Source organism: Ixodes scapularis, unplaced genomic scaffold (genome assembly GCF_016920785.2).
Source record: "Ixodes scapularis isolate PalLabHiFi unplaced genomic scaffold, ASM1692078v2 PGA_scaffold9__187_contigs__length_104089568, whole genome shotgun sequence".
NCBI classification, from domain to species: Eukaryota; Metazoa; Arthropoda; class Arachnida; order Ixodida; family Ixodidae; genus Ixodes; species Ixodes scapularis.
Genome location: NW_024609884.1, coordinates 83,524,255 through 83,549,892, shown reverse-complemented (window position 1 = coordinate 83,549,892; position 25,638 = coordinate 83,524,255). Strand labels below are relative to the sequence as shown.

General features: G+C 45.9%; 1 protein-coding gene across 1 annotated transcript in view; it reads right to left on the bottom strand.

The window, feature by feature from the left end:
• Nucleotides 1-25,638, bottom strand: part of LOC8039588 (mutS protein homolog 4) — a 107,669-nt gene that overhangs the window by 68,427 nt on the left and 13,604 nt on the right. Inside the window, exons 5-8 of the mRNA XM_029991622.4 lie at nt 18,574-18,764; nt 15,464-15,585; nt 11,685-11,905; nt 4,286-4,483 (exon numbers count right to left, since the gene is read on the bottom strand). Coding sequence (XP_029847482.3) covers nt 4,286-4,483; nt 11,685-11,905; nt 15,464-15,585; nt 18,574-18,764 — 732 coding nt within the window. The remainder of the gene's footprint in view (nt 1-4,285; nt 4,484-11,684; nt 11,906-15,463; nt 15,586-18,573; nt 18,765-25,638) is intronic.

The following is a 25,638-nucleotide window of genomic DNA, read 5'->3' as shown; positions in this document are numbered from 1 at the left end:
CGTGCAAGTGCTGCCGGCTAAGTATTTCCGAAGACCCTCATCACATCAGCAGTCGTCCGAATGAGCATTTGAAATCTTTACGACATCTACAGTTAAAAAATCCCCGGACAGAACCAGGTATGTCCTACACATGTCAAATATCTTCACTCAACATCTCTTAATCCAGTTGCAAGAATGACTACCTGGTCACAAGTGTGACCTAAAGTTGTAAAGATATTAATGTATCTTAAACTAATGGATTTTCGTGCTCTTATTCAATTGATCCAGGGTCGCCAGCTCAGATGACACTTGCCCAGTCAATCACAAGGTTTGCGGAGAAACGCAAGACTGGCAAGGAGATCGCCCACAAATTTTGTCGGAGCTTGTGCCAAAGTGTTGTGGCACTGCACCAAGCTGATGGTCCAGAGGGGAAGCTCTTCCGGACTCGCTGCCCTGCTGCAAGAACGCTACCAGTGTCGAACCAACTCTACGAGAAGTACCTTCCTGAAGTGTACGCGAAGGATGAGGAGACTGTGACCCAGTTAGTCGCCGATCGTCGGGTATCGGATATAGACGAAACTCCTGAAATGCAAGGGAGGCCAGCTGCTGCTTTGGTTTTGACGTTTTCCGACCCGGATTCTAATTTTCTTAAAAGAACAGTGCTCGCCGACTTACGCGTTTTGAAGCAGTGTAACTCCACTACCGTAAGCCTTCTGCTTCAAGATGTGCTCACAAAGTAGGATAAGACTCTTAGCAATGTTTCAGCGATGGTCTCAGACTCGGCATCGTATATGCAGAAAATGACTTGCAAACTAAATGCGTCATGCCCCGATTTTGTCGCGGTGCATATAAGAAACATTTGTCATCTTTTGAATGTTGTTTTGACAGAGCCAATGAAGGTACCATCTTTCAGTGCTGAGCGAGAGTTGGTAATTCGTGTACCATCAATGCTTAAAAGCTCCAGGAAGGTATGCTGCGAATTCCACGCTGCCTGCAAGTCCCTCAAATTGCCAGTTCGTCAACTTGCCATTATGGTTCTCACGTGCTGGTACTCTTTTTATGAAGCGCTCGGCGATGTTCATGTCTAGAAATCAAACAGCCTGTAAACAGTACAGCCAAAGGTAAAAAGCTCGAGAAGGTGCAGGCAGCACTCACTGACCCCGAAGACATGGCTGTACTCTTTGCAAAGTGTAACTTCCTAACTGAGAATGTCCAACTGATAACCACAGCGATGAAATCCCTAAGTCTGAGGAAGTACTAGTCTGCCACATGCATTCAAACATGGTTAGTCTGGAGTCCACTCTTGCTAGCCAATATGTCTTCCTGAATGGCAAGCTTTTGGTACAAAGACCAGAATACTCTTAGACTTGATGAGCGTTGACGTCCGAGAGAAATCTGTGTGCAGCTTTTGCGAACACTCCCTTGAGATTGAGGCAAAGTGGGAAGCCGTTTTGAAGAGGAACATTCCGGTTAGTTTTCATTTCTTGAGAAATGACTTCTGCCGTCAAGTGCAAGTTGTGGACCCAGCCAGGAAGCAGGAACTAATGACAGCAGAAAAATACTTCAGTGGTCTGTTTTCGCCTATTGTGAGCTCCGCCGACCTACCATCCTTGAAAGAGGAACTCCTAGAATATTCATTGTATAAAGTTCCATCTGCTGAAGTTTGCATTGGCAGTTTCTAGAGAGTGCACAGCAAGGAATGGCCAGTCTTGTCAAAAGCTTCTTTTGATTTTCTTGCCATCCCCGTTTCAGGTGCAAATGTGGAGCGTGCGTCTTCTGGACTGCATTTCCTCAACCACAAGGAATGTGCTCCGATGAGTGACAAGTCTGATAATTTGTACATATCAATTTTTTTCAATAATTTTAAGTGTTGATATCATGCTTCTGAAAGCATCACGCTTTCTGTTATTTCCATATGCATGTGCATTAATTGTGTGACGTGCTTGGTATGCGTTCAATAAACGTGTGTAATGTGAGGTGTGCCGTGGTTTTTCTAGTAATTATGCAGTCGCTTTGCAACGCAAGCCCCGGTAATCACCGATTTCTTTCCGGGATTGAAATTAAACACCAAAAAACACCGATTCCAACAGAAAAAAAAAAAAACACTGATAAATAACCTCTGAATTTGAAGAAAAATAGATACCGAAAACGCGAAACCCTAGCTATAACGAACTCGCTTTTTTGAAAATATTCCAATATTTGAAGTTTAACATGGTCCCGACTGAAATGCGTGAATTTTGAACCGAGTTATTGCATGGAAGTGTCTCAACGGCCGACCACGCTTATTACGAAGGGCGAGCCGCCGGAAGTACGCAAACCATCACGAAGGTGCACGAATAGATCATTACAGTCATGGCGACCTGCGCTTCCCCTCCTCCGGTGATGGCCTAATCACACGACAAACTGAATCGCGATTTTCGTCCACGAACCGTGTACCACCGTGACCGGCACGTCACCGATTCCTGAGATTCGCACCTTGTCCGCGGACTGATAAAGTTGAGCGCCTTTTCACACGCAGATTTTCGGTGAGAGATTGACTTGAAAAGCATTTAGTCTGGCAACAGTACAACGTTTTATTGTGTTTTTTTTTGTTACGATTAAAACAAAAATGGCGCACTGTTGTGTTTTGTGCGTTTGCTGGTTCATTTTGTCGTGTGATTCTTGGTTCCACGCATGAAAGAACTGCAGAAACTTTGTCCGGATGATGTGATGCAGGTTCCGATACTCCTCCGGATTCGTGTAAAAAAACTCCCGTCAAAACTAGTCTAGCACACCGCGATAATTCTTGCACGTCAAATCAGCCTTTCACTGCGCAAGACTCTTTTGTGGCTGCGGTGTGCTTGAGTATTGTGCACAGGCGCGGAGTGTGTGAAGGCATCTCCAAACGCCCCTCTGCGAGCCCAGAACTTCGTCGCTTATACGCCGAACCCTTCTTGAGCGGGACCATGACTGTGTCACTGTCATGCCTTGGGTTAATAAAGCTAGTGGCACTTCACACGAAGCCTGTCACGGAATTTTGTCTCGATCTGTACGTAACAGCGGTGTACGATTCTTTACTGCGGTAGCAAACGTCGATTTCTCTCTTGGACAACGGTGCGTCACGGTGCAATGTTAGAGTTTTGCGGCACTGTAAGGTGGCGAACAAGTTCGGTCCGTCTTTGCTCACGTCTGCTCCTTATTTTTCCTCGTGTGATGCGCTTGAGAGATGGACGAACCGTGGACATGTCGTCACGTGAGCAATCCGTTCGTGGATCAGTTCGTCGTGTGAATCAGCCATAAGGCAAAGGCATACAGAATGCCAAAGAGCAGCGTGTGCGTGACCACTTTTTTCCCCTTTTCCCACCGACATGGCAATGCAGCCAGGGAACAACGTTCACGTTCCGACGCTCGCAGCCTCTCTACCTTGCAGTCAACTTGCCCAATCCTTGTCGGAGTCAGGCCAGGAAAGCAAAAGAAGCTGTTCCTTGAGAAGCCCCGACATGCACACGCGAAAAAAAACATGCGCACGCGTGGCATGCACGTGCACATATCTCCTAGCATGTGTGTGAGCGTGTTCGCCCTACACCCCTCAGATAGCCATAGCGCTGGATTATTTACGCCAACTACCGGAGGCCAACACAGGTCGCAGATTTGACAAGGGTGCTGCGTCAGTGCTCAGCCGGGTCTCCGTCAGTGAGGACACGAGTTCCAGCTGAATGCTGACACAGCACTCATGCGACTCTCTTCTGTTACAGGGAGCGGCTAGGAGCCAGTCATATAACACCTTCTGCGTTAAACATTTGCAATGGCTGGCAGTAGCCACCAGCCATACAAACAAGTGGGCTTGTGGGCGCGCAATTATCTTGATCGCCCGAGTGGGCACCACCTATCAAGCATCCCTTTTTGTTTCCAGGAAAAAAAAGAAAATGAAATAAGACATTGAATATTCAGACAGTAAGAGGTCAGCTTCCCTCGAGATACGACAGCGATGGATGGTGCATGCTGTACGGGGCGTCCGCAAGGGCTATTTACAGGGTTCTTTTTACGACTGAACAGCGTTTGCAGATGGCTCGTAGGCGAGAAATTTAGCCAGCGCAGTGAGACCGCTAACCTGGGATCTTTAACGTGCAGGATCGCGGTGGCAATGGCACAAATGTAGGCCGGTACAACCTCTGGCTTAGTCGAAACGGGCAGGGGTTGGCATAGAACTTAGGATACCTGGGTTCCACAGCGCAAGCTTTCCCTCACTGTGCTCCGACCTGCGGTGCACTCACACCCGGAATGTGGCCCACTCAAACAGAACGCAGTTGTAGCGCATCTTCCTTACAGAGGCGTAGCGTGCCAGCAGGCTGTCTGGGCCTGCCTTGGACAGAAGGAGCCTGAGGGGCTCGACGCACTCGAGCAGTTGGCGGAGGGAGAGGCAGCTCTGGATGCGCAGCTCCATCGAGTGCTGTGTCTCCACCCGGGGCACCTGCACCAGGAACCCCAGCAGGGGCTCCAGGTCCACCATCTTGTCCAGCAGGAACTGGGCAGTGAGAAGACGCGGCTTGTTCAAACGCTGCACGGTCACCTGCCACTAATATGGACACTTCTGTTCCCCGGATTTCATAATAATGAATCAAGATCACAAATAAATTAATAAACAACAAACTTTACCTCGTTTCGCTGGTCTAGCCTAATTCTAAGCGGCAAGGGAAGTGGTTTTCCAGCCTTGCCTTCGTGCACAAGGGGTAAGCATGACTTACGAATGTTCTTCAGGCTTATCATGCAAGGCCACTACATACTGTGCAGATTTTGGACACAAAAATTTGGTGACGATGCGACGGGCGCGCGAGGGGCAAGCGCAGGGTCAGGGCACGGGGCATGAGCGCATGGCGGGGGAAGAGGACGGTTCAGCCATGGCGGAGTAAGCCGCCGAACACCGAGCTCCAAGATTAAACAGGTCTTCATCAGCACTCGGCTCCTTTCTACGAACAAGGGGTGAGCGAGAATAGCACAGAATAGAAGAAGCAAAAGTGATCACACATTTGGCCCACAAGCCAAATGGGACATTGAACCTTCTATTCAACGCCCAGGTACTCTCTTTTTTTTCTCGGGAAGGGCAACCAACAAACAAAAGTGCAGCTAAGCTCTGGGTGTACTTGAAACCTAATGACTTCACCAATCATTTTTTTTTTTTTTTCATTATGTTGTGAACTGTGTTCAGAAAGCTCCTGCCCATGATAACCAGAAAAAAGTGCATCTATTTACCCAGTTTGTTCCCAAACAGTTTTCTATATAAGGGGGGACACTACCCAAGAGGATCAACTTTTGAACCTTTGGCTTAATATGAATGAAATTGACAGTATACACTGGCAATTGCAAGGCAGAGTACAGTGCAAAGTTTCATCTGTGTACATGAATTGTAAAAGAAATTATAGTTGCTTTTATCAGGAACACACCGACCTTGTTTAGGAAAACTATCAATAGGAAACTAATGTAATACCCAACATTTTTCTACTCTAGATCTGAACTGCGAAAACAAAATTTCCAAAACGTAATTTATTTTATGCAAACATCACAGTGAAAAATCAATGTTTTTGCTTTTAATGCCGTCGCACAAAGCAAAAAAAAAAAAAATTCCACAGTTGCATTGCCCATAAAATTCCAGTTAGGAAAAACAATTAATGAGTCTTTTCTCTTGTCCCATTAACAAACAATAGTTTTCCTAAAGTGAAACTTATGCCAAAAAGTGGAACAGAAAAAAATGCATTCAAAGTGTTCCAACCCCTACCATTTCTTTAGAATTGGTGAACCGAAAATAATTTATAAAAGGATAACTATGCAGTGTAAGTAAACTAATGAAACTTTCTGGGAAGACTGTTGTTGGTGGATGTAAATATGGAATGCTTTTTTAAATCAACCTTTTTATTGTGTGGGAAGAGATCGGTCCCCGAATATTCTGTCTACATAGCGGGGTGTCCATGTTAAGAAAACCCGATTGTACCGCATACATGCCAAGAATAATCCTCAAATTTCACAGACGAGAGTGGCCACATGCAAGAACTCAGTACACCTATGCAACATAGCACAAGGAAAACTCGCCTCCTCGCTATGTATAATACTATTAAGAATTATTTCCTCGGTATCTCTAACATATAACATGCAAGTTATTCACAGTGTTTGATAAAAAAAACGGCCAAGGGTTTTGCTAAAAACCTATGCATCGCAAAAAAAAAAAAGTATTGACGTTGTATTGGTCACAGTGCATTGGATAATTAAACTTATAAATTGTTTCATCAAATTAACTTCTCCGTTAGTGAAAAATTAACATAGGTTCCAATTAGAAATCTGTTGGACACACCATGGATGGTGAATTTGCCGTGTCCGCGATCTGCAATATCAGTTCCCGTTCCACATAGTTTGTAGTGTCCCCTCCCTTGCGTTTATCATCAATTTATGATAAAATTTTGCTGTTGCATCCCTAAACATTGCCCAGCCCATTTTTTCATTATTTATCTCTTCATTTTGGGTGGGAATTCTTTGGGAACTTTACATTATACATATAAACTATTTGATGGTGCAGGGAGTTGTAGTCTTTATTCTTGTGGCATCCAAAATTGTGTAAATTGTGTCAATGCCCAACTGGGAAGGCCGTTTCAAACTCCTTTTAGATGTGATTTTTCTCACAAAAACTAGGAAGCACTATCTTGCAAAAGCAGGTTTTCCTCGTTGTAAAGACACATTTTGCACCTCATAAAAATTGAATTCAAAATAAAAAATGCAGATGACATTTGTATGACTGTCCTTTTCTGAACACACTCAGAAGTAGTAATTGTAAAAGTGTCAGGTATTACAGTTCAGTTACAGTTACCATTTATTAAACAGTAACGAGTTACACTTGCAGGTTGAAGGACAAAGTAACTACCATAGAATCCCACAAGGAGCACAAAATGAAAGATAAATGGTGAAAAACATGGGGTGGGCTCCTGTGTCATGGTAAGAGATATCGCTGATTGCGGATGTAGCAGGTTCGTTTTATGCAGTGCGAAGGACGTGCGAATACCCGCCGCGAACTCGCATGCCATGGGAACCGATACCGCAGATCCCAGACACAGCAAATTTGCATTTCACAATGCGATAAACATGCGGGGACAGCTCGTATGTCACGGGAGCCAATATCGCATGCACAGATCACGGACAAAAATGCAGAAACTCTCTACGAACTCGCGTGTCACGGAAACTAATACTGCAGATCACGGACGCAGCAGACTCGCATTTCACGATGCAAAAAACATGCGAGATCAACTCACGTGTTACGGGAACCAATATCGCGCGTGCAGATCACAGACAAAAATCTGTGAAACCGCCACAAACTTCCTTGTCACATGTACCGATATCGCAGATCACACAATTGATGTATATCCCGTCGGACATCGCACGATGTCCGATGGAGATAGAGGGTGGGCAATGTTTCTGAATTTTTATGTTATAGATATTTCGCTCGAAGAACGGGACGGGCAATCTCTCAGGGGAGAGTGCCCTTATGGGATTTTGCGACAGTTACTGGCAACACGTTACTAGTTACTGCCTAAAGCTGAATTGTACCGCCAAGGTTGGTGCCTGGAATGAGTACAGTGCAACCCACTTATAACAATATTTAGAAAACACGAAACTTCAATCGTTATAATTGATTATCGTTGTATCTGGACTAGAAGCTGATCAACAATTTGTGCGGATTGTCTATGACAGATAGTTTGGTTATAAATGTTATTTTGAAGATAATTTAATTTTATCCAAACTAAAACTGTGCACTCTACATAGCAGGAGATCTGTCCGGGATGTTAAGTTTTTGCACAGGTTGGCTCATGGGTCTGTAGTCAGTCCTGGACTTCTTGCTTCCTTACACTTCCGCATTCCTGTCAGTGCAAACTCTAGAAATCTCAGAGATTTTACCCAGATATTCATAGCAACTTGTCACCGGTATCACAAATTCAACATGTTTTAAACACAAAGTTTTGCAATGCTGGTATTTTTTGTACAAAATTGCCCCTTGTTTGTACAGGGTTGCTCTAAAATTGCCGAAACTGTTTGCATATGTATTAATGTAAGGCATATGTATAGATTTTAAAACATGTCTGTAATTTGAAGCATGTGCATTTGTGATGAATATGTATTTTATGCTCCGTGCTTTACTGCAAAGGCCTTTGAGCTATTGGTAAGAACGCGAAAAATAAACATTGATTAGAATTGAATTTCCAGTCTAGAAGCTCTAGACTGATCGTTATGAGCGGTACATCGTTATACCTGGTATCGTTATAAGTGGGCTGCACTGTACTTTTCACTATGCTAATGAATTCAATAAAAGCATTTCAATTTTGCAAAAAAGCAGGAAAAACCAGCAATCATATGTTTTCACTAATTGCATTGTGTCCTAAACACATATTGGCAGTTTCGTTTGCAATTAAAGTTTGCTCTAATGCATTTTAATTCCCTTCATGGCGTTTACAAAAACAAGTCCGATCCGTGTCAGCTACAACAACGCGTCCTGTACTAAGATGCCTGTCAGGTGACTTGCTCTTCCATTGCGGCCGGTCTGCATGCATCGTGTTGCAGCCAAAATGCCACGCGGTGGCGCTCGTCTCAGACACTTAACTTGCGCTGGGCGATCGGCCATCCAGACACATTTTGAAAGGCGATAACAGCATGGGTGTCTATGCTGTTCCCTATGCACCTGAAATGTAACGCTAGACTACCTAGCCTTACATTAATTTTAATTTTCGGTTTACGGTTTAGCATCCCATAGAAGAAAAAGACCAAATTATTCTCCATGGCCCTAGTCCATAATACTAAAAGGAGATGAAGACGAAAGTGTAAATATACCAAAAAGTTCTTAGTCAGTGCTGCGTATGTCTTTCTTTTGTGTGCGTGGACTTGAGCAACTGTTTTGCACGTGCGCTGTTCCCCCTGTACAGCGCAACGTCATTCGTAGCCTTTGCGATGCAAAGGAAATCCAATGCAACCAGCTCTCTTTGTGCTGTTAATGCTAGGGATGACACTACGCTATTCGATTTGAAACACTATTCGCGCACCCCTATACTGGTATCACAATAGCAGACGTCAAATCTCCCGCGCTGCTGTGGCCGCGATAGCGTCAGTTGGCAGCGCCCCTCGCAGTCATTTCGGTGAAGGGGAGGAAGAAAGAGGGAGAGGGCACGGCAGGACGCGCGCCGCTCTTATGACAGGCACCTTAGTACAGGAGGCGGTGGCTGCAACTTGCAGGCAGTGCACCCTGCATATTTAAGGCTCCTTGCTCCACTGATTTTCTGCTGCGCAAAAATGCATAGGGAGAAGTCCATCTAATGCACAGGAAGAAGTCCATCTAACAGTGCATTAAAATGTAAGTATGCGCGTCCGATATATTGCCCTAGAACACAAATGTTTCATTATTTAGCTACACTGCATTAAATCTCAACAAATCATACAGCGACTATTTAAACAGCTTAAGCTGTACGCTGCATGACCTTGACATGTCCTACGCATAAAACAAATTGCAAGTTTTTGCAAATCCCAGATAGAAAAAATTCAGAATATAGCAAACATATTTCAGGTTACCGTTCATTTCATTATAACCGGTTGTGACTATATAATTCAAATGGAAAAATTTAAGAGGTTTTTATGTAATAACCAGATTCCAGCTCATAACTGGTGGAAATCCTTGGGTATGTCTGGCAACCTCCAAAGTATACCAAATTACTGCCCGTGTGCAAAGACCTAAGAAACATAAAAAAATGTCCCCCGGTTAAGTTCTGTGTGCAATCTATACCTAAATTTAATGCTTAGGGTCTAGCAATGCCGTAAATACTCCCTTTCATACAAAAAGTCCCTCAGCAAGCTTCCTTCCCAAAAAAAGAAACCACATCTCCACGCGGTGAATGATGTTGATTGGGGCGAAGCTCTGGTGGTGCTGATGATACTGATTTTATTGTTCATAGGTAGTGCTGCTGGTGCCGATTTTTTTTTATTGCTCACAGGTAGTGCTAAGTTCCGGGTTGCCTTTCGACTTCATTATTACTGCTTTATGGTCGGTGAAATGCAGAGCCAGTGGTTCTTCTAGCGGATCAACTTGGATCCGCTAGAAGCCGTGGGAATGCATCTTCACCGCTTAAGTCAATGGTTCATGTCAGAAAGAGAATGTGTGGTATGGATCATGGTTATACGTATATGCAGTTGAGCATTTGACCGCAGCGCCCTCTCGTCTATAAACGTTGCGCCAATGCATGCAAAGTTTAACGCGATTATATACGCATTTGACCGCAGCCCCCTCTCCTGTATAGACTTTGAGCGGCTACATGCAACGTTGGAGTGCATTTACGCCCCTGACGGCATTTACGCCCCTGTAGGGGTGGCGCCACGACATGCAAGCACTGCAATGTATGCTTGGCTTGGCCACTTGGCCATGCCTGCACTTGTTTGCTCATTTCATGACAGTGCAAAAATAGATAAAAGTGATAAAGAGTACAAGATTGCGATTAAGCATGGTCAGCATAACTGTGATGGTTTGTCATCATCCAGCAGTTTTCTTCCCGTAGACTACAGGAGCACACACAAAAATAATTGTTCGAATTACTGTGCAATTTTTTCCAGGGATGTGCTTGCAATTTTTGCAACTGCACCCATGCTTCCAACCAACTGAAAATTAGAATAAAGCGACTTTGAATAACTGGGAGTCGAGTGCACTTCCTTCGTTGTAACGCATCTTGTACTATTTAGTCGACAGGAACCCCACACTACAGTGGCTTAAAGGGGTAGTGTGGTTATCGCGTAGCCTCCACCATGCATCGGGAACAGCCGCTCCTTGGAAGACGGTGTAGGTGGCGCTTCGATCCGCAGCTCCGTTGGGTGCCTCAATCGGCCGGCAGATAGAGGCACCCTATCACGCTTCATAACTAATATAAATATCTCAAAAACAATTATTTGTTTCCAGCGAACTTCCAACGACATGATTTGTGTTTGAAGGTGTATAAAAATGTGAAACTAGCAGACGACAGTGTAGTCGACAGCTGCGAATCGGCCGGAGCCAAGCTAACCAAGCGGCCAAGCTGGAGCCATAGCCGGAACGACAGTGCTGCAAGCGTCAGCGCCACCCGCGGCCGTCCTTCAACGCTGTGCCGCTTCTCCGGTTTCGTTCGTTACACTACCTCCTTTAAGCCACTGTACACACACCCTTCAAACTATTTCGTCTCAACTTTTTCTCGAAGATAAGCAAGCAGCGTTCATAAAAAAACTGGATTTCAAAAAGCCGTAAAAAAGGCAAGACAGTCACTGCTCCGACTAGCAAATGACGTGGGAACTTGCCACTGCACCCCTTGTGCAAGGAGTGGACGAACTTGCTCCCTCTGATTGGAGGATACAGTAGTAGACACAAAGGCAGATATTCTGGCAGGCTTCCAGCTTTCTGCAATGCACACGAATTTGTGTCTACCCATTAAGTTCTCCAATCGGAGCTCGGCACCGTGACGTCACTGCCTCTCTGCGCAGGGAATAGGTGAACTAGCCTGCCGTACTGGTAGCACTGATCCTATGCAACAGGGTGATCTTAGCAATATTACGGTGCCTGCAACGCATCTCCAACTGGTGAGTTTGGCATCCTATACCGCCCATGCATTCAGAGTGGCCCCAAAGTAGACCACTTCGGACCACAAAGCAGAATTAACCGCAGCCTGTTTTTGGAGACTAAGGCCCACCTGAAGCCCGTAGAAGAACTCCTCCTCGTCCAGGATTTCCCGCACCGCTTGCTGGCGCTGCGCCACCGCATCTTTGTCGCAGGGTGGCTGCAGTACATTCACCCGCAGCAGGCGTGCTCCACCAGGCGTCCTGGTGTGGTTCAGTATGCCGAATAGCGAGGCGCCACTCCGGGGAGCCATCTTGTTCACCAGCAGCTCCAGCTCACGCACAGTCGTGCAGTCTGCACGTCGGTCATCGGGGAATTGGGCTCAGCAAATGGACTGGCACATTTTGGCGACGGAGTCAGTGCGATGTGGATTTCGAATGAACGATTATAGTACAAGGGGCTCGCAGTGCACATTTTGATACGACTAGTGTGTCATTCTTTTTAAAGCGATAGCATCATGGGTGACACTTAGCGGAGATTTCAGTGTCTGCAATTTGTTGTCCGTCGTTGCGGCGGAGATGGAAAAACACTTCTTCTCTCCTCTCATGGCACGAGGAGAGAGGAGTTGGGTGTTTCCACTGGCCACGCCACACAAAGAGGGAAGAGAGGAGAGCCCCGACAACCCGCCAATATGGCGTGATGATGAGAAAGCGTCAACGGAGCGTCTTCACCGTCGTCGGCCAACGATAACTTAAAAACAGGTGTTTTCAAATATTACTCACATCATATGAAATCTCACTTCAGCAGTATCTAGTTGCTATGTGTAATGTTGAAGGGTTTTAGAAACTTCCACCACGTTCGCTTTCACTACAACACCTCTACTTCTCGAAGCCAACTCGAAACATACAATATGGTCTACCAAAACTCGTTGCATAGCACCCGCCTTCCCTGTAGAGCTTTGCCTCGTTTCTCCGCACGCGTCCCCCCTCCGCCCATCGCTGAACGTCAACATTACCCCTTCCCTTTACCGCTCAACAACACCGGGAAAACCTGCGCCTTCGCTCGCATCATCACTACTGCAGACTATTCCTAATGTCACTGTCATACCGAGGCCATACTTTGTCCCAGGAGTGAGCGCGAAGGGAACGGCTGGCTTCCGCAGCTTGCGATCGGAGTCACGCCCACACTAACCACTGAGAGGCCGACCATGCTACACGTACACGGTGATGTAAAGATCCCGAGGTACTACAGTGCAAAGTGGAGGCCACAAGACGTCAAAGGCTACAAGATCCCCAGCTAATGCCCTGTAAAGCACTGGCCAAGAGACGGTGCCGAGAGGACCCTGAGGTGCGGCACGATGGTCGCAGCGCCGTGCTGCCAAGACCCCGAGGTACGGCAGTGCGCCAGCAAGGGCGACAGACGCAGGCGGTTTGAGGCTTGAGTTTGTCAAGCGGGTGCTCATTTGTCCCCGTTTCTGGCGGCCAACACTCCCTTTGCGGACAAGTTCGTAAACGACGACTTTGGCCGTGCCTGTGACATTTCCGACAAGCTGTGGTTCCACAGGCACATGAGACCCGTGCATGCGCAACAGTGCCAACTGCTCTCCAGGGAGCTTGCAGGTGAGAACGTGAACGCCTAGTTCCCTTTTGACGACTTAATTGAGCGACACTGTGCTGCGAACTGCGACGTTGTCCTGAGAGTTTGACGTAATCCACAAGTCATAATGAGTGTACATGGGCACGGCACAGTTTTTCAAGAGCAACCTCTGCGGAGCATAAGCGGAGGGAACGCCAAGACCAAACGCTTTTTTGCTTTTTGAAAGCACGGTACGAGCCCGCAAGAGCTATCGCAGGGCGTCGTGCAGCCAAAAAAATTAATAAAAACGAAAGAGCAGAGAGCAACAGCAAACCAGGACGTGTCGCAGGAAAGTGACAAGTCCCAATTTCCTTTTTCCCAAGGACGATACACAATTGGAATTCCCTAACAATTGACATTGTTACATCATTCGCACGTGAGCTTTCTCATTATTATTCATAAGTGTTCTCTCTGTGTGTTTGTGAATTTTAATGTACTTATGCGCATGCCCAAACACCTTTCAAAGGTACAGTGTGATCAGTTTTCTAAAATTGTATAATGCAGTTTTGCTGAAACTGTTTTATAGATTTATACTGTTCAAAGTGCCGACATTGTTTCTGCTTTACGTGCACCGATTATTTTCCCACTCCTACAAAATCTCCACCAGAAGACACAGTATTAATCAATAAATAAAAAATGAAAGATGCATTTAGGAAAGGCAAAGGGTGAAAACAAACAATTTTCAAAAGCAACACAATCAGCAAAGGAGACCGAACGAACAGCCTCCTTGGGGAAGGAGGGAGGAGAAGGATACGCCTGCCTGCCGACGCAAATTTTCTTTCGTGTTTTGTCTGTTTATCCCAGTGATACGCCGCACCAGCATTGTCGTATGAAAGGGGATGTGCATGTTCACGCACTGTGAAATACGAATTTCTAACATATTATTTCTAGGAGGAGTTTGCTGGGGTCAACAGCATATAGCTGTAAAATGCGGGATGATGCATAAACCGGGGACGCATTATCGGTGTTCCATTGTACTTTTTATTCAAGGTCAGCTCCAATTCAGGACTTTTCGGCTTTCCACGATTTCTATCAAACCGGCTCGGGGCTTAATTTTTGGGGTTTAACTTAATTCCGTCATTTACCTGCCACCCCTATGTAGGCCTTGGACTCTCTGGGGTCGCAGTCAATACAGTTAGATAAAAATTAACTGAAAATTCTCTTTAGATTCCAATTGGAATTTCCAATTGGTACCAGTTAGGTTTTCGGACAACCAATTGGTCACTGTAATGGGAACCAATGGGAACCAATGGGAACTAACGGGAACCATTTGAATTCATTAAGTTTCCAACTGGAAAATTTTTTCCAACTGGTGAGACCCATTGGCCAGTGTGCTTCAAATTGGAACCCATTAAAACCGATTAATTCCTATTAAAACCAGTTAGAATTCCTATTGGAACTAACGATAATTTTTAGCTGGGCGAGCTTAGCAGTGAACCAATGAAAACTTAGGAACAATTCCTAAACGAGTTTAGCTGGATTTTCGTTTACGAAGGATGCAATAGTAAAAGATTTGGAGAAAGGCACTGCAGTCATTAAATGTTTGATTTGAAAATAGTCGGTCAAAATAACTATATCTGCTTCAAATTCATTCAAAACTAAATGTCCACTAGTTGCACGTCTAGTCCCAATTAAATTCGTAAAATGAATGAACAGCACCATGAAATGCAATGTTGCCGTGTCTGCAACCTGTGGCATCAGTTCCCGTAGCGGGTGCCTGAATGTGTTGACTGCTCACTTCTCTATAGCCTTTTGCTGTTGCACCCCGAAAGATCATCCACCTCACATTTCTCACTGTCGATCTCCTCTCCAAGGGTGGGCATTCTTTTGCAACTTTATGGTAGTCACTTTCGGATGGTGCGGTGCTCTCTGACCACACCACGGCTAGAGTCTGCACATCCATAGTCCCTCCACAGTGAGAAACTAAGCACTCGTCAAGCCGTGCAGAGGAACCAGCAACGTAGCCAGGAATTCCTTTCGGTGGGAGGCTGAAAATGCATGTGTATATTATAGGGTCGGCTAGATTTCGGAGGGGAGCTGAACTCCCATAAACCCAGCCCCCTGGCTGCGCCGCTGGGTGGAAAACACTTCCAGATAATATCAGACGCCTCTTCACCGGCACTTTATCACACCTTATATCCTACCCAGCTTCCTCAATCACCATGTCACAAAATTTTGTTGCAGTTTAAGGGTGTCTTAGCGAGGCTCCACACGATGGAACCTTGCTGTTTTTGTCTGAACAATTTAGAACAGTGAGAAGCTTGTGAGAAGGGTTACCAAGGCGAGTGACTCCCTTGCCCGAGTTGAAGATGATCTTGATGGAGTGTGGGGTGCAGGTTACGTTCTGCATTCCTTCCACATACTGCACCAGTGCTGCGACGGCAGACAGCCCATAGTACCTGGAAACAGGATCCTTCCTTTAAGTTTGGACCTGTCTCAATGCCCCTCAGCTTCACATACTTCTTACAAGCATACATGTTGGAATAGACATAAAACAAATTATGCCATTTGCGTCTCAACATCCTTCGGGCATGTTTCTGGCTTCTGTAATGAATAGGTAGTCTGTTCATTGGTATCATACCATCAATACCATTTTCTTCATTGAAGTCTGTTAAGAAGGGGGCGTCAATATTGTAACAGTACTTATTGTACAACATGACCAACCAGCTTGGACGGTCAGATGCAACTGAGCACCCGTGGCTGTGACCCTCCGCAGCATTCCTACGGTGCTGGTGTGCCGGAAGTGGGGACCATCGTGTGCGCTCGCAGTGCGACTGTCACAAAGTCCAAGTACACGCTTTAAGAGAAAACGAGGACCACGGTAAAGAAACAATCAGGAGCAACATGCTACTTGATATTTGCCCTCATCTTTTAAGACTAGTTATTCTGCTTAATAACATGAACCAAATAGCACTAAGTTTCATTACCTTACGCATTTTCAAGTAACTTGGGTGGGAAAAATAAGAAATGTTACAAATGTCGTGTTAGAAGAGACAGTGGTCACGGTAAAGGTCGCCAGAAGATATCACGTGAGGAGAAGTATGCAGTGGGGTGGGAACTAAATGAAGATGAGCCCATGTTTCATTCTCTGTGCCATGTAACAATTCCCATGCTCTTAGGTTGTGGTTGCAGCCTGATAGGATAATCTGGCTCGACGTATCTGGCTCGCCTTTTCTTCTTATTTTGCTCGTGCCTGATCGGCCGAAAAGAATTCTTGAAGCTTTAAAAACCGCATATCACGACGAAATAAACAGACCATTCTTTCAGCAGAAGAGCTGTTCCCTTCTTCCCATCGGCAGTCGGCAGAAAATTTAAGAGCTACTGCTGCTCTAGTTTCTAGAATCACACTCTGCACAGGGGTGATATTTTTGTGATATTTTTGACAGGAAACATTGCACATGGGTGGTTTCATCTCAACTCGGGAACAGCTGTAAGGTCGAATTTCTATTTCTAGAGAGAAAATATATATTCTGGGTGAATTTCAGAAATGAAAGCAGAATCAGATGGCAAGCTGGGTGGATTTCATGCTTGGTAGGATCTTGGAATGACGTCACAGACCAAGAAGCACAACAGTTATGTGGGCCCAAAAACACGGCATGCGTCCTAGAATGAGAGCAGAGCATGTAGCCTCCAGCACGTCGCCGCTGTTTGGGTCAACGTGACCGCAGCCATATTTGCGCTCCCTGACCTGTGATGTCAACAAAAGAACCTGGCTCCCAGCACTAAAAACCAAAACACCACATTCATAGACTGCTATGCTTTCCCGGCTGTTATGATCACGAGCGCCAGTCCCGTTGAACCCCGACAGAAATAAGGGTATCAAACTCCCGGTTGTTACGATCAAAAACTACCTCCCGACGCGACATGTTGGGCAGCCAGGCTTTTTGCTTTACTACCTCCCCTTAACCTCTTTACCCCTCTGCACTGGCCTGGGTGGACACAACCTTGAACTTTGCTTTAAAGAGAGTCGGGCTTTCACAATAGCCTGTTCACCTCTCCATCTTTTCTCTGGCACGCTCTATTGTTGTGCTTGGCTCTGCTTGCCTCATTTAGACCAAAGTTTGCAGATTGTGATCGTGCATTACGTGAGGCATGCTTCCCCGTTTTGCCCTGGCAGGCACATTGAGCTTCACTGCTTGGCACTGGTGTACTAGGAGCAGTGGCTGACACGGGGGAGCGTCAGGGTTTACTCAAAGGGCTCGGTAATTTTGCTCACTCTTATGGTCGACATTTTTGCATTGTGATTACGACAACCTCCTAATTGTAAAGAACAATAAAAAAAAAATGTCAACCTACATTTGAACGATTATGGTAGCACTCTATAGCTGTGAAAGTTAATAAGAAGTACATAACTGTGTGAGAGTCTTTGCCACATATAAGGAACCCAAAAGCATTTACTGGTAGTTACAATTCCTGGATCATAAATTGTTTTACTGCGGTCGCCTGACAAACTTATCAATGGGGTTCTTCTTAGAAATATTGCAATATTACAGCATTCATAGCGACACGGTAGTTTCTGCGTGGCGTACGATTAGTAATGCTATACACCAGTGGTTCTCAGCCATTGATGTCTCGAGGACTCCTTGTGGATGGGTGGAGACGATAGACGACCCCATTCGTGATGAGGGGAAGGCAGGGGCGGATTTAGAGGGGGGGTCCAGATGTCCTGACCCCCCTCTTGATTTCTGCATGTGTAAAATTTAGGGTGTGAAAAGAGGGAGAGGGGGAGGGGGTTCCTAAACATATGGTACGCTGACCAACACCTGACCCCCCTCCCTCAGGAAATTCCTGCATCCACCCCTGGGGGAAGGCATAAATTAATTATAATAATGATTTAATAAATGGACATAGCTAAGGGCTAGTGTGAAGCAGACTTCTCTCATTGACATACACACGAGAAAACTCGCCCGAAAGTTGGAACATTTCTTATTAATTTGAAAGCAAGAAAACTTTGATTGCCAGGCTTAACTGATGAGGCAGGGCTTCACGGATCCCTAATATGCCTTTGCAGACCCCAAATGGTCTGCAAACCCCCATTTGAGAACCACTGCTATAGGCATTATTTTTAAAAAAGAAACATTATACTAACATATTTTTGTACATGAGTCCCACTTCGTTGTACAGTCATTGCTGTGACACTGCATTGCTAAGACCACTTATGTGTATGCTGATCACAATATATGACAAGTGGGAGCAGCAGGTTCATTATTTTCGCCAACCCATCAAACAAAAACCACAAAGGCCGTAATTAAATTCCAGCTCATCCCGCAGTTATAAAAGAAAATAATATAAGTTGCATCGTTGTGTATGGCACACCGACAGAACCTTGGGGGAAAATGTGACTTCCACCGGAAAATATAGAGCTCGGAGAATTGGATACAACTCACTTGTTAACGACCTCTGTCTCGATGGAGCTGTACTCCGGCACGCAGAGATTGCGGACATACTCAATGCCTGCAGAGTCGTTGAACAGGCGCCGGTCAAGGGGAACCACAGTGATCATCGGAAGTTCCTTGCGAAGCAGCTGCACCAACTCCCCCATGGAGTGGGGCTCCAACGCTGTCTTGGGCACCAACAACTGCACAGTTCACTCCAAAAATCGGCAAAAGAACCACCAACAGGAGCGTTTTCAAATGGTTTGCTAATTGTAAGCTCATTGCTAGTCGAGCTAAAGCCACCACTAGTCACCAATATTGTGGCTGAGGTCCATCAAATCAAGATGGTTTACAGTTGCCGCTAACAACACGAGCAAACTGGAAAAAAAAAATGGTGCCGAAATCGCTGCATAAATCGTCATTGAAATGCTATGGCCTTTTGCATTGTCTTGACTGCATAAATCTTTTTTTATTAAACTGCTTAAAAACTGCTGCAGAAATTCTAGGAATATTTCTTGTAGACATTTATGAAGTCTATCACATTTAAAACCAATTCACACAATTTTCTGATGAAACTGTCTACTTCTCACGGACCGGCCTCTTGCGACAAACCAACTTTTGTTGTAACATTACTGCAATTCAAATGTTTCTCTCTTACTACTGTATGAATAAACGCTGTGGCTAGCGTTACGTCCGGTTGGAGCACTGAAACGCATATACCGTATTTGCACGAATATAACGCGAGTTTTTTTCCGAAATTACGTGCTCCAAAACGCACCTCGCGTTACATTCGGAATCGAGTTCAGGCACGAGGCGCGCGAGTCTGGAGAAAGACAGAGGAGAAAGCCATCCCTCCGGCTCAATGCAAAAGATCCAATGGAAAAAGAAGTGGGGGTGCGGAGGGGCATTTTCTAGCCATTGGGCCACGTGAAGGGGCGAATAGAAAACATAACAAAGCATTTTTATCGCTTTTGTGTTTTTACAACGCGCTCACGCTGCACGCGCGCGCGCCATGCGGAAATGCGGGCACCGGCCAATTCGAGCCAAGCCAAGCCGGGCCAAGTCAAATCAACACAAGCCAAGCCAAGACCACCGACCGCGTTTACGCAATCGTGCAACACGAAGCATTTGTTTACGAAGAGGGACCAGAATAAGAAGTGTGATCGTGTATCGGGTTCAGCAGTCTTTTTTTCTGCCAGCGCATTGTTTAGTTTCTGCTCCAGAGTGGTCTGGTGTTTGTGTGTTGGTGCTTCTGCTTCCGCGCCTTGTTTGGATTGTGGGCTGCCGAGGAGCTCCCACGGAAGAAAAAAAGAACTACCAGACAAGCAGGTGCCGTGCTGCTGCATACCTGCGTAGTCGCCAAGTGGATTGTAAACGGAAGGACCTGAGCAGTGAGGATGAGTGCTGTCAAAACATAAACTGATATTTCTTCCATTTCCATTGACTTTTTCACTTCTGCTATGCCCCCGAGTGCGAGAAATTGAGGAGTGCGAGAAATTGACGCGGCATCGGTTCGCGTTATAATAGTAATAATTTTTTTTTTTCTTTTTGGGGGCATCAAAAACTGCCCTCGCGTTATATTCGCGGTCGCGTTATATTCGTGCAAATACGGTACCTAATTCTCCCCCCCGCCCTCCTCTCTCCCCTCCGTGAACCTAGGGAAGGCAGAGATTTGGACGTAACTTGGGTTACGTCGGACGTAACGCTAGACACTTTGATGAATAAAATGTATGTACAGTAATCCCTCGTTAAAACAAAATCACTTTTTTCGAATTTTCGCTTCTATCGAAGTTCAAAGTGGTCCCGACTGAAATGCATGCATTTTGAACTGGATTATTCTAAGTGTATTGGCGGCCGACCACGCTTATTATGAAGGCCGCGATGCCGAAAGTATGCAAGCCTACACGGAGGCGCACGGAAACCCTTGCGTTGCATCTCCCTTCTTCACCGAGGCAAACGGCAAACCGGGAAAACGGCAAACAAGAAAACGGAGCAAACAGATGACGGAGGCAGAGCACACAGAGCACCGCTTCCGATGCCGATGTGCAGACGCGGGCAGGGAGCAGCGGGAGCAGTGTCCACTCACAGCACCCGCAGCCGATGCTGCCCGACTTCTGTCAGAATCGGGTCAAGGAAGCGATGAAGGTCATGAAGCCTGGAGGAAATCATCCCTCCGGGAGCCCCCGACTCACACGCCTGCACGGCCTACAGTGTACTACCATACTACACGCCGCGCACCTCAAGATCTCGGAGGCCATGGAAACGCACATGTGATATGCGTCGTATGGGAGATTGGGGGTGTTTACCGAAACTCACTTAGATCTGCGAGGTTGAGAAAAGTGGCTGGCCAGTCCGAAATTGCCAAAGAATTTGACATTCCGGCATCGGCTGTTCGACAGTGTCCACCATTTTGCAAAACAAGCGAGGCATACTGGATGGGTTCGAGAAGTTTCTCATGCAAAAGAAAGAGCGCCCGCAAGCCAAAGATGAAAGATCGCCAACTGCTTCGCGCGACGTCGGGTTTTCTCTCGCGAGCATGCTTGCCGAGCTGGCACACCATTCCCAGAGTTGCAACGATCTCTACAGAAGTCTGTGAAAAAGTGTTAGCGAAGCCACCGAGTATAACTTTGATTCGTTCACGCTTGTTGATACGGATGTTCCCGTTGTTGCTCCTGTCACGGATGCTGTGATCATAGCCCTTGCGTGCGGCCAGGGTAAACACGAAGCGGCATCGGAGAGGCACCTCGGGAAATTCCATTGACTGCGGAGACTTGAAACATCCTACAGATGCTTCGAAACAAAGTGGAGTGCAGCGGCGGTGACTGTGCTCTTGCGATGCCTGGAACAGTTTGAGGAGAACTGATGCCCGGATGAAATTATCGGCAAACCCCACTTAATTATTTCTTTACTTGGTAAAGCTGCCGCCAGATGTTCATAACAAAGGCTTGTTTGTAAAATATATGGCCAGATTGTTCTGTAGTGCTCCCATCCACCTTCAAGGCTGCTGGAATTGTTTTTTTTTGCTCTATCACTTTTATTGAATTACCGCTTATATAAAATCTTTTTTCCGTCGATCCCGTTGACTTCGTTAGAATGAGGGATTACTGTACCTAAACATAAAAAACCTTTAGTAGCTGCATTGATTTCACATATTAGCCATTCGGAAACTGACGGAATTCTACGGTAGGTATAACAGATACAGTAGGCTCGTAATAATTCAAACTCGGGTATTTCATACTTCTAGTTAATTCAAACAAATTTTCAAATTGTACTTGTCCCGCTATGTTTTTAATTTATAAGCCGCTTAATTTGAATGGCACTTTCATGTAATTCATACTTTTTGTTCTCACAGCCCCGTTGCGCAAGCTCCTTACCAAGCACCGATGCACTGCAGAGAAACGAAGCCTGGAGAGCTCGCTTCCACAGGTGTTGTTTCCCCACAGTGCATTGGTGCTTGGTAAGAAATGCACAATAGACACATTTTTTGCTGGATGAACAAACTTAATTTTGTTTTGAGGTGTCATGTGCAGTTTAAACAGTCCATGATGGACAACATTCTTGAAGGATGAATAAAGTTATCTCATACATTTCACCAACGTTCCATATGTAGCATACTTGCTTATGATTAGGGTTCCGCGTTTTCGGTTTTTATTTTTTCGAAATTCGGCATACTTTTTTCGGTGTTTATTTTAAAATTCAATTTTCGGTTTTTTTCGGTGTATATTTATTCTCAAAAAAAGTTTACCGTTTTTTTTCGGTGAATGTGAAAGAAGCACCATCGGACACCGGATTAGATGATCCTTGTAGCTGTGATATTTGTGATCACTCAAAGAATAACGGCACATATACATACGAGGTCTTCGCTGCAACTTCCGTCAGGACACAGCGACTTCCATCAGGACACACCTCAAAATCGCGGAATTCGCGGGCATAATCTTCAGCGCGCTTCTTTTTCCTTCCCATTCTGACGACTTGACCGCCTCAGGTGATGACCGTACTAAAACCCGCGGAATGGCAAAAAAAATAAAAAATTCATTGTATTTATGTTTTTAATTGGAGGGAAGTTTGAGAGAGGGTGTTAAGAAAGGCATTAGCACCTTTCCTCGATGTCCTCTGAAGTGCATAAAGCGAAAAACCTTGTACTAGCCCACATCCGAACCTTTTTTTTAGGACCGGGAACTTGACAGATTAAGCCCGATCACAGAAAGGACACAGATGTCCCGCGAAGGCCAATCCAAGACCTCTTTTGTTGCATGTTGAACCTTGGAAAAGGGCAATCACGAAGAGGTCACACAATGTCGAACCTTGCAAAGCCCTCTCCCTTTCTCCCTCGCCCCCCCCCCCCCCTCTCCCCCTCCTACCTCGACGCGGCCCTAAAATAATGACCTTCTTCGGTTAAAACCGAATTTTAGAAAACGGACTATATGTACTTTTATCGGTTTAAACCGAAAATGCCGAACCTACAAACTGACCTTTTTCGGTTAAAACCGAATTTCCGAAAATCGATTCGGCGTACTTTTATCAGTTTTTATCGGTTTAAACCGAAAACTCCGAACCCTACTTATGATCAGTAGGCCTGTCTAAAGGAAATCGTCAAATATCTGCTTTGTATGTGTAGCCATTCATATAAAGAATCATAATTTTTATCTTGCATCATAATTAGATAAATTTCTGATAAATTCCTTGAATAGTGATCATGAGCGCTTGGAACCACTTCCTTCCAAGCAGGCTTCCCCCACTTCCTCTTACCACCAACCACGGTAGCGCGTGCTTTTTTACCTTGAATTGCACGCAGACATTGACGCTACCCAGAAGTAGAACCATCAACTTGCATTGGGAATATTATGTCGGAGAGTTATTTCTGCCTGTCTCAGCTTGTGCTTGGTTATCTTGAGACTATGCATTGTTCTAGGATCAATTACTGAGCAAGCAGCTGCAGTGTCAACTTCCATGCCGATTGCAATTCCATTTACTTGCACTTCGACCCTCTCCGCTGGTTCAATGAAGTTCAGGCGACACTCCAACGGCTCTTTGTCCCACTCCTGGCGATGTTCTGATCTCGCTGTTGAAGCATAGTGCTTAGATTTGGCCGACTTCCGACGGCATGCACGTACGATGTGTCCTCTTTTCCACAGAAATGGCAAATGGCTAGTGCGAAATAGCAGTTACTTGCATCGTGCGCATTACTGCAACACCAACATCTCCCAGTTGCACTTGGAGATGTCTTCATTTTGCCAGGGTTGTGGCCTGGCGCCAATAAACTGTTGGATGTCTTGCATGAGTCGTTTTCGTCGACGTAGCGAACATCTACAGCCTCTTAACTCCGGGAGTCACGGATTTCTCATGTGCGATTTCTGGCGTACTCCACGACAATCGCCAGTTCTTGAGCTCCAGTGAATGTGAGATCAAGCTCAGTGACAAGGCAGCACCAATTCCTCTCAGACTTGGGGGATCTGTGGCCGAGCGGGCTGAAGCGCACACCCAGCTCGACGCGCGTGGAGCGAAAGCTCGCACTGCAGAACCCAGGGATCCTGGGTTCGAGCCCCACCCCTGCCCGTTTCGATCTGGATGAGCATCGTACCGGCGTGCGGTCGTGTATCACTACTGCGTGAGCACGTTAAAGACCCCAGGTCAGTCGTACTGCACTGGCGAAATTGCTCATCTACAGAGTAAACCAGTGTCGCCCCTACTGGCAGACCAAGCTTACGCTGTATAAATCACTAAAACGTCCAATTTGACTTTTTTTTACTTTCCTCTCAGACTCCACAAACGAATCGGTCCTAAAAACAGAGGGGGCGTCATGGCCCCCTCTGTTCTTCCGCTGCCGCAAAGTGTCGCTACAAAGCGCGGAAAGCACTCGACCATAACGCTAGGAAAGAAGGCAGCGATTCTCAAGCTAATAGAACGTGGCCGAACGAAAGCGGAGACGTAACCTGAAGCAAGGTACTATTGACGGCTTGTTTAAGTCCACTTAGACGTAATAAGGGCAAGTTCTTTAATACGCTGCTGTTTCTGACTGCTCTATTATTCTGATGCTTTTCGGTCCCTGCGAAGTTTGAATAATCGGTTGGCGACTGTACTCCCAGTGTTCAGCGAAATGGCACAACTCAGCAATGTAGTCGGCCAGACTTGCCTTGTCGCCGGCAGTGCTTGCTGAACGTGAATCGGTGAGCAGTTACCGATGTTTTCGGGGCGAAGTGTTTTGTCAACATTCTCTTCAAAAAGTACTTCACCTGGTGTTTTCGAAGAACATAGAGGTCGGAGAATGGCGTACACGGAGGGTTTGCATATGCTGCACAAGACTGCACGCTTCATGGCGTCGTCCTCAATCCCATTAGCAAGCAAGTAGAATTGAAGTCGCTTGACGTATTGTGGCCACGACTCTGGCTTTGAGGGCTCGAATGCTTCCCGGCGTCCAAAAGCAGCAGTTCCAGCTGTGCTCCTTTGCATTGAAATTTTTCTTCAGTAAAGCCGGGTGCCTTCCTCATTCTCTATCCTAGTCGCCACATGTTATGTACGAAAGACAGAGGCGTCAATTTGAATTTTTCAACTAAAGATCTTTTTGGAAAGAGTACAAGGAACTGGGCCTAAAGCAGCAAATAAATTTGCCAAAAAATTTTTAAATACTTTTTAATCATAGAATTATGACATATACGAAACCGAAAATAACCCGCAAATTTACTGGTCTGCCATCTTGTTGCGACGTCGGATGTTAACATCGGCACATGGGCAGCTTGACCCTGTTTCGCCCAGTGTCAAAAGCAGTCAGAGGGCCGTCGCGGTCGTCCGTGGGAAATAATGGACTATGAATATTCATCGAGCTTGTCTTAGTCCAGCGATGACCAGCAAATCTTTTAAGATTTTCAGCACGAGACTTCAGACGATTCGCCGTTCGCATTCGATCCGCCGGCATCGGCTCTGAGGGAACCTCCTGAGGGGGCTGCATTCACAAAACGCCGACACATGAACCCAGATGCCGCTTTGAAGCAAAATGGCATGAAAGGTTTTACATGCTAGCAAGGCATCAACTGTTTTCTAGCATGACGCGACTGCTAGGAGCCAGCCTTCGCGTCGGAC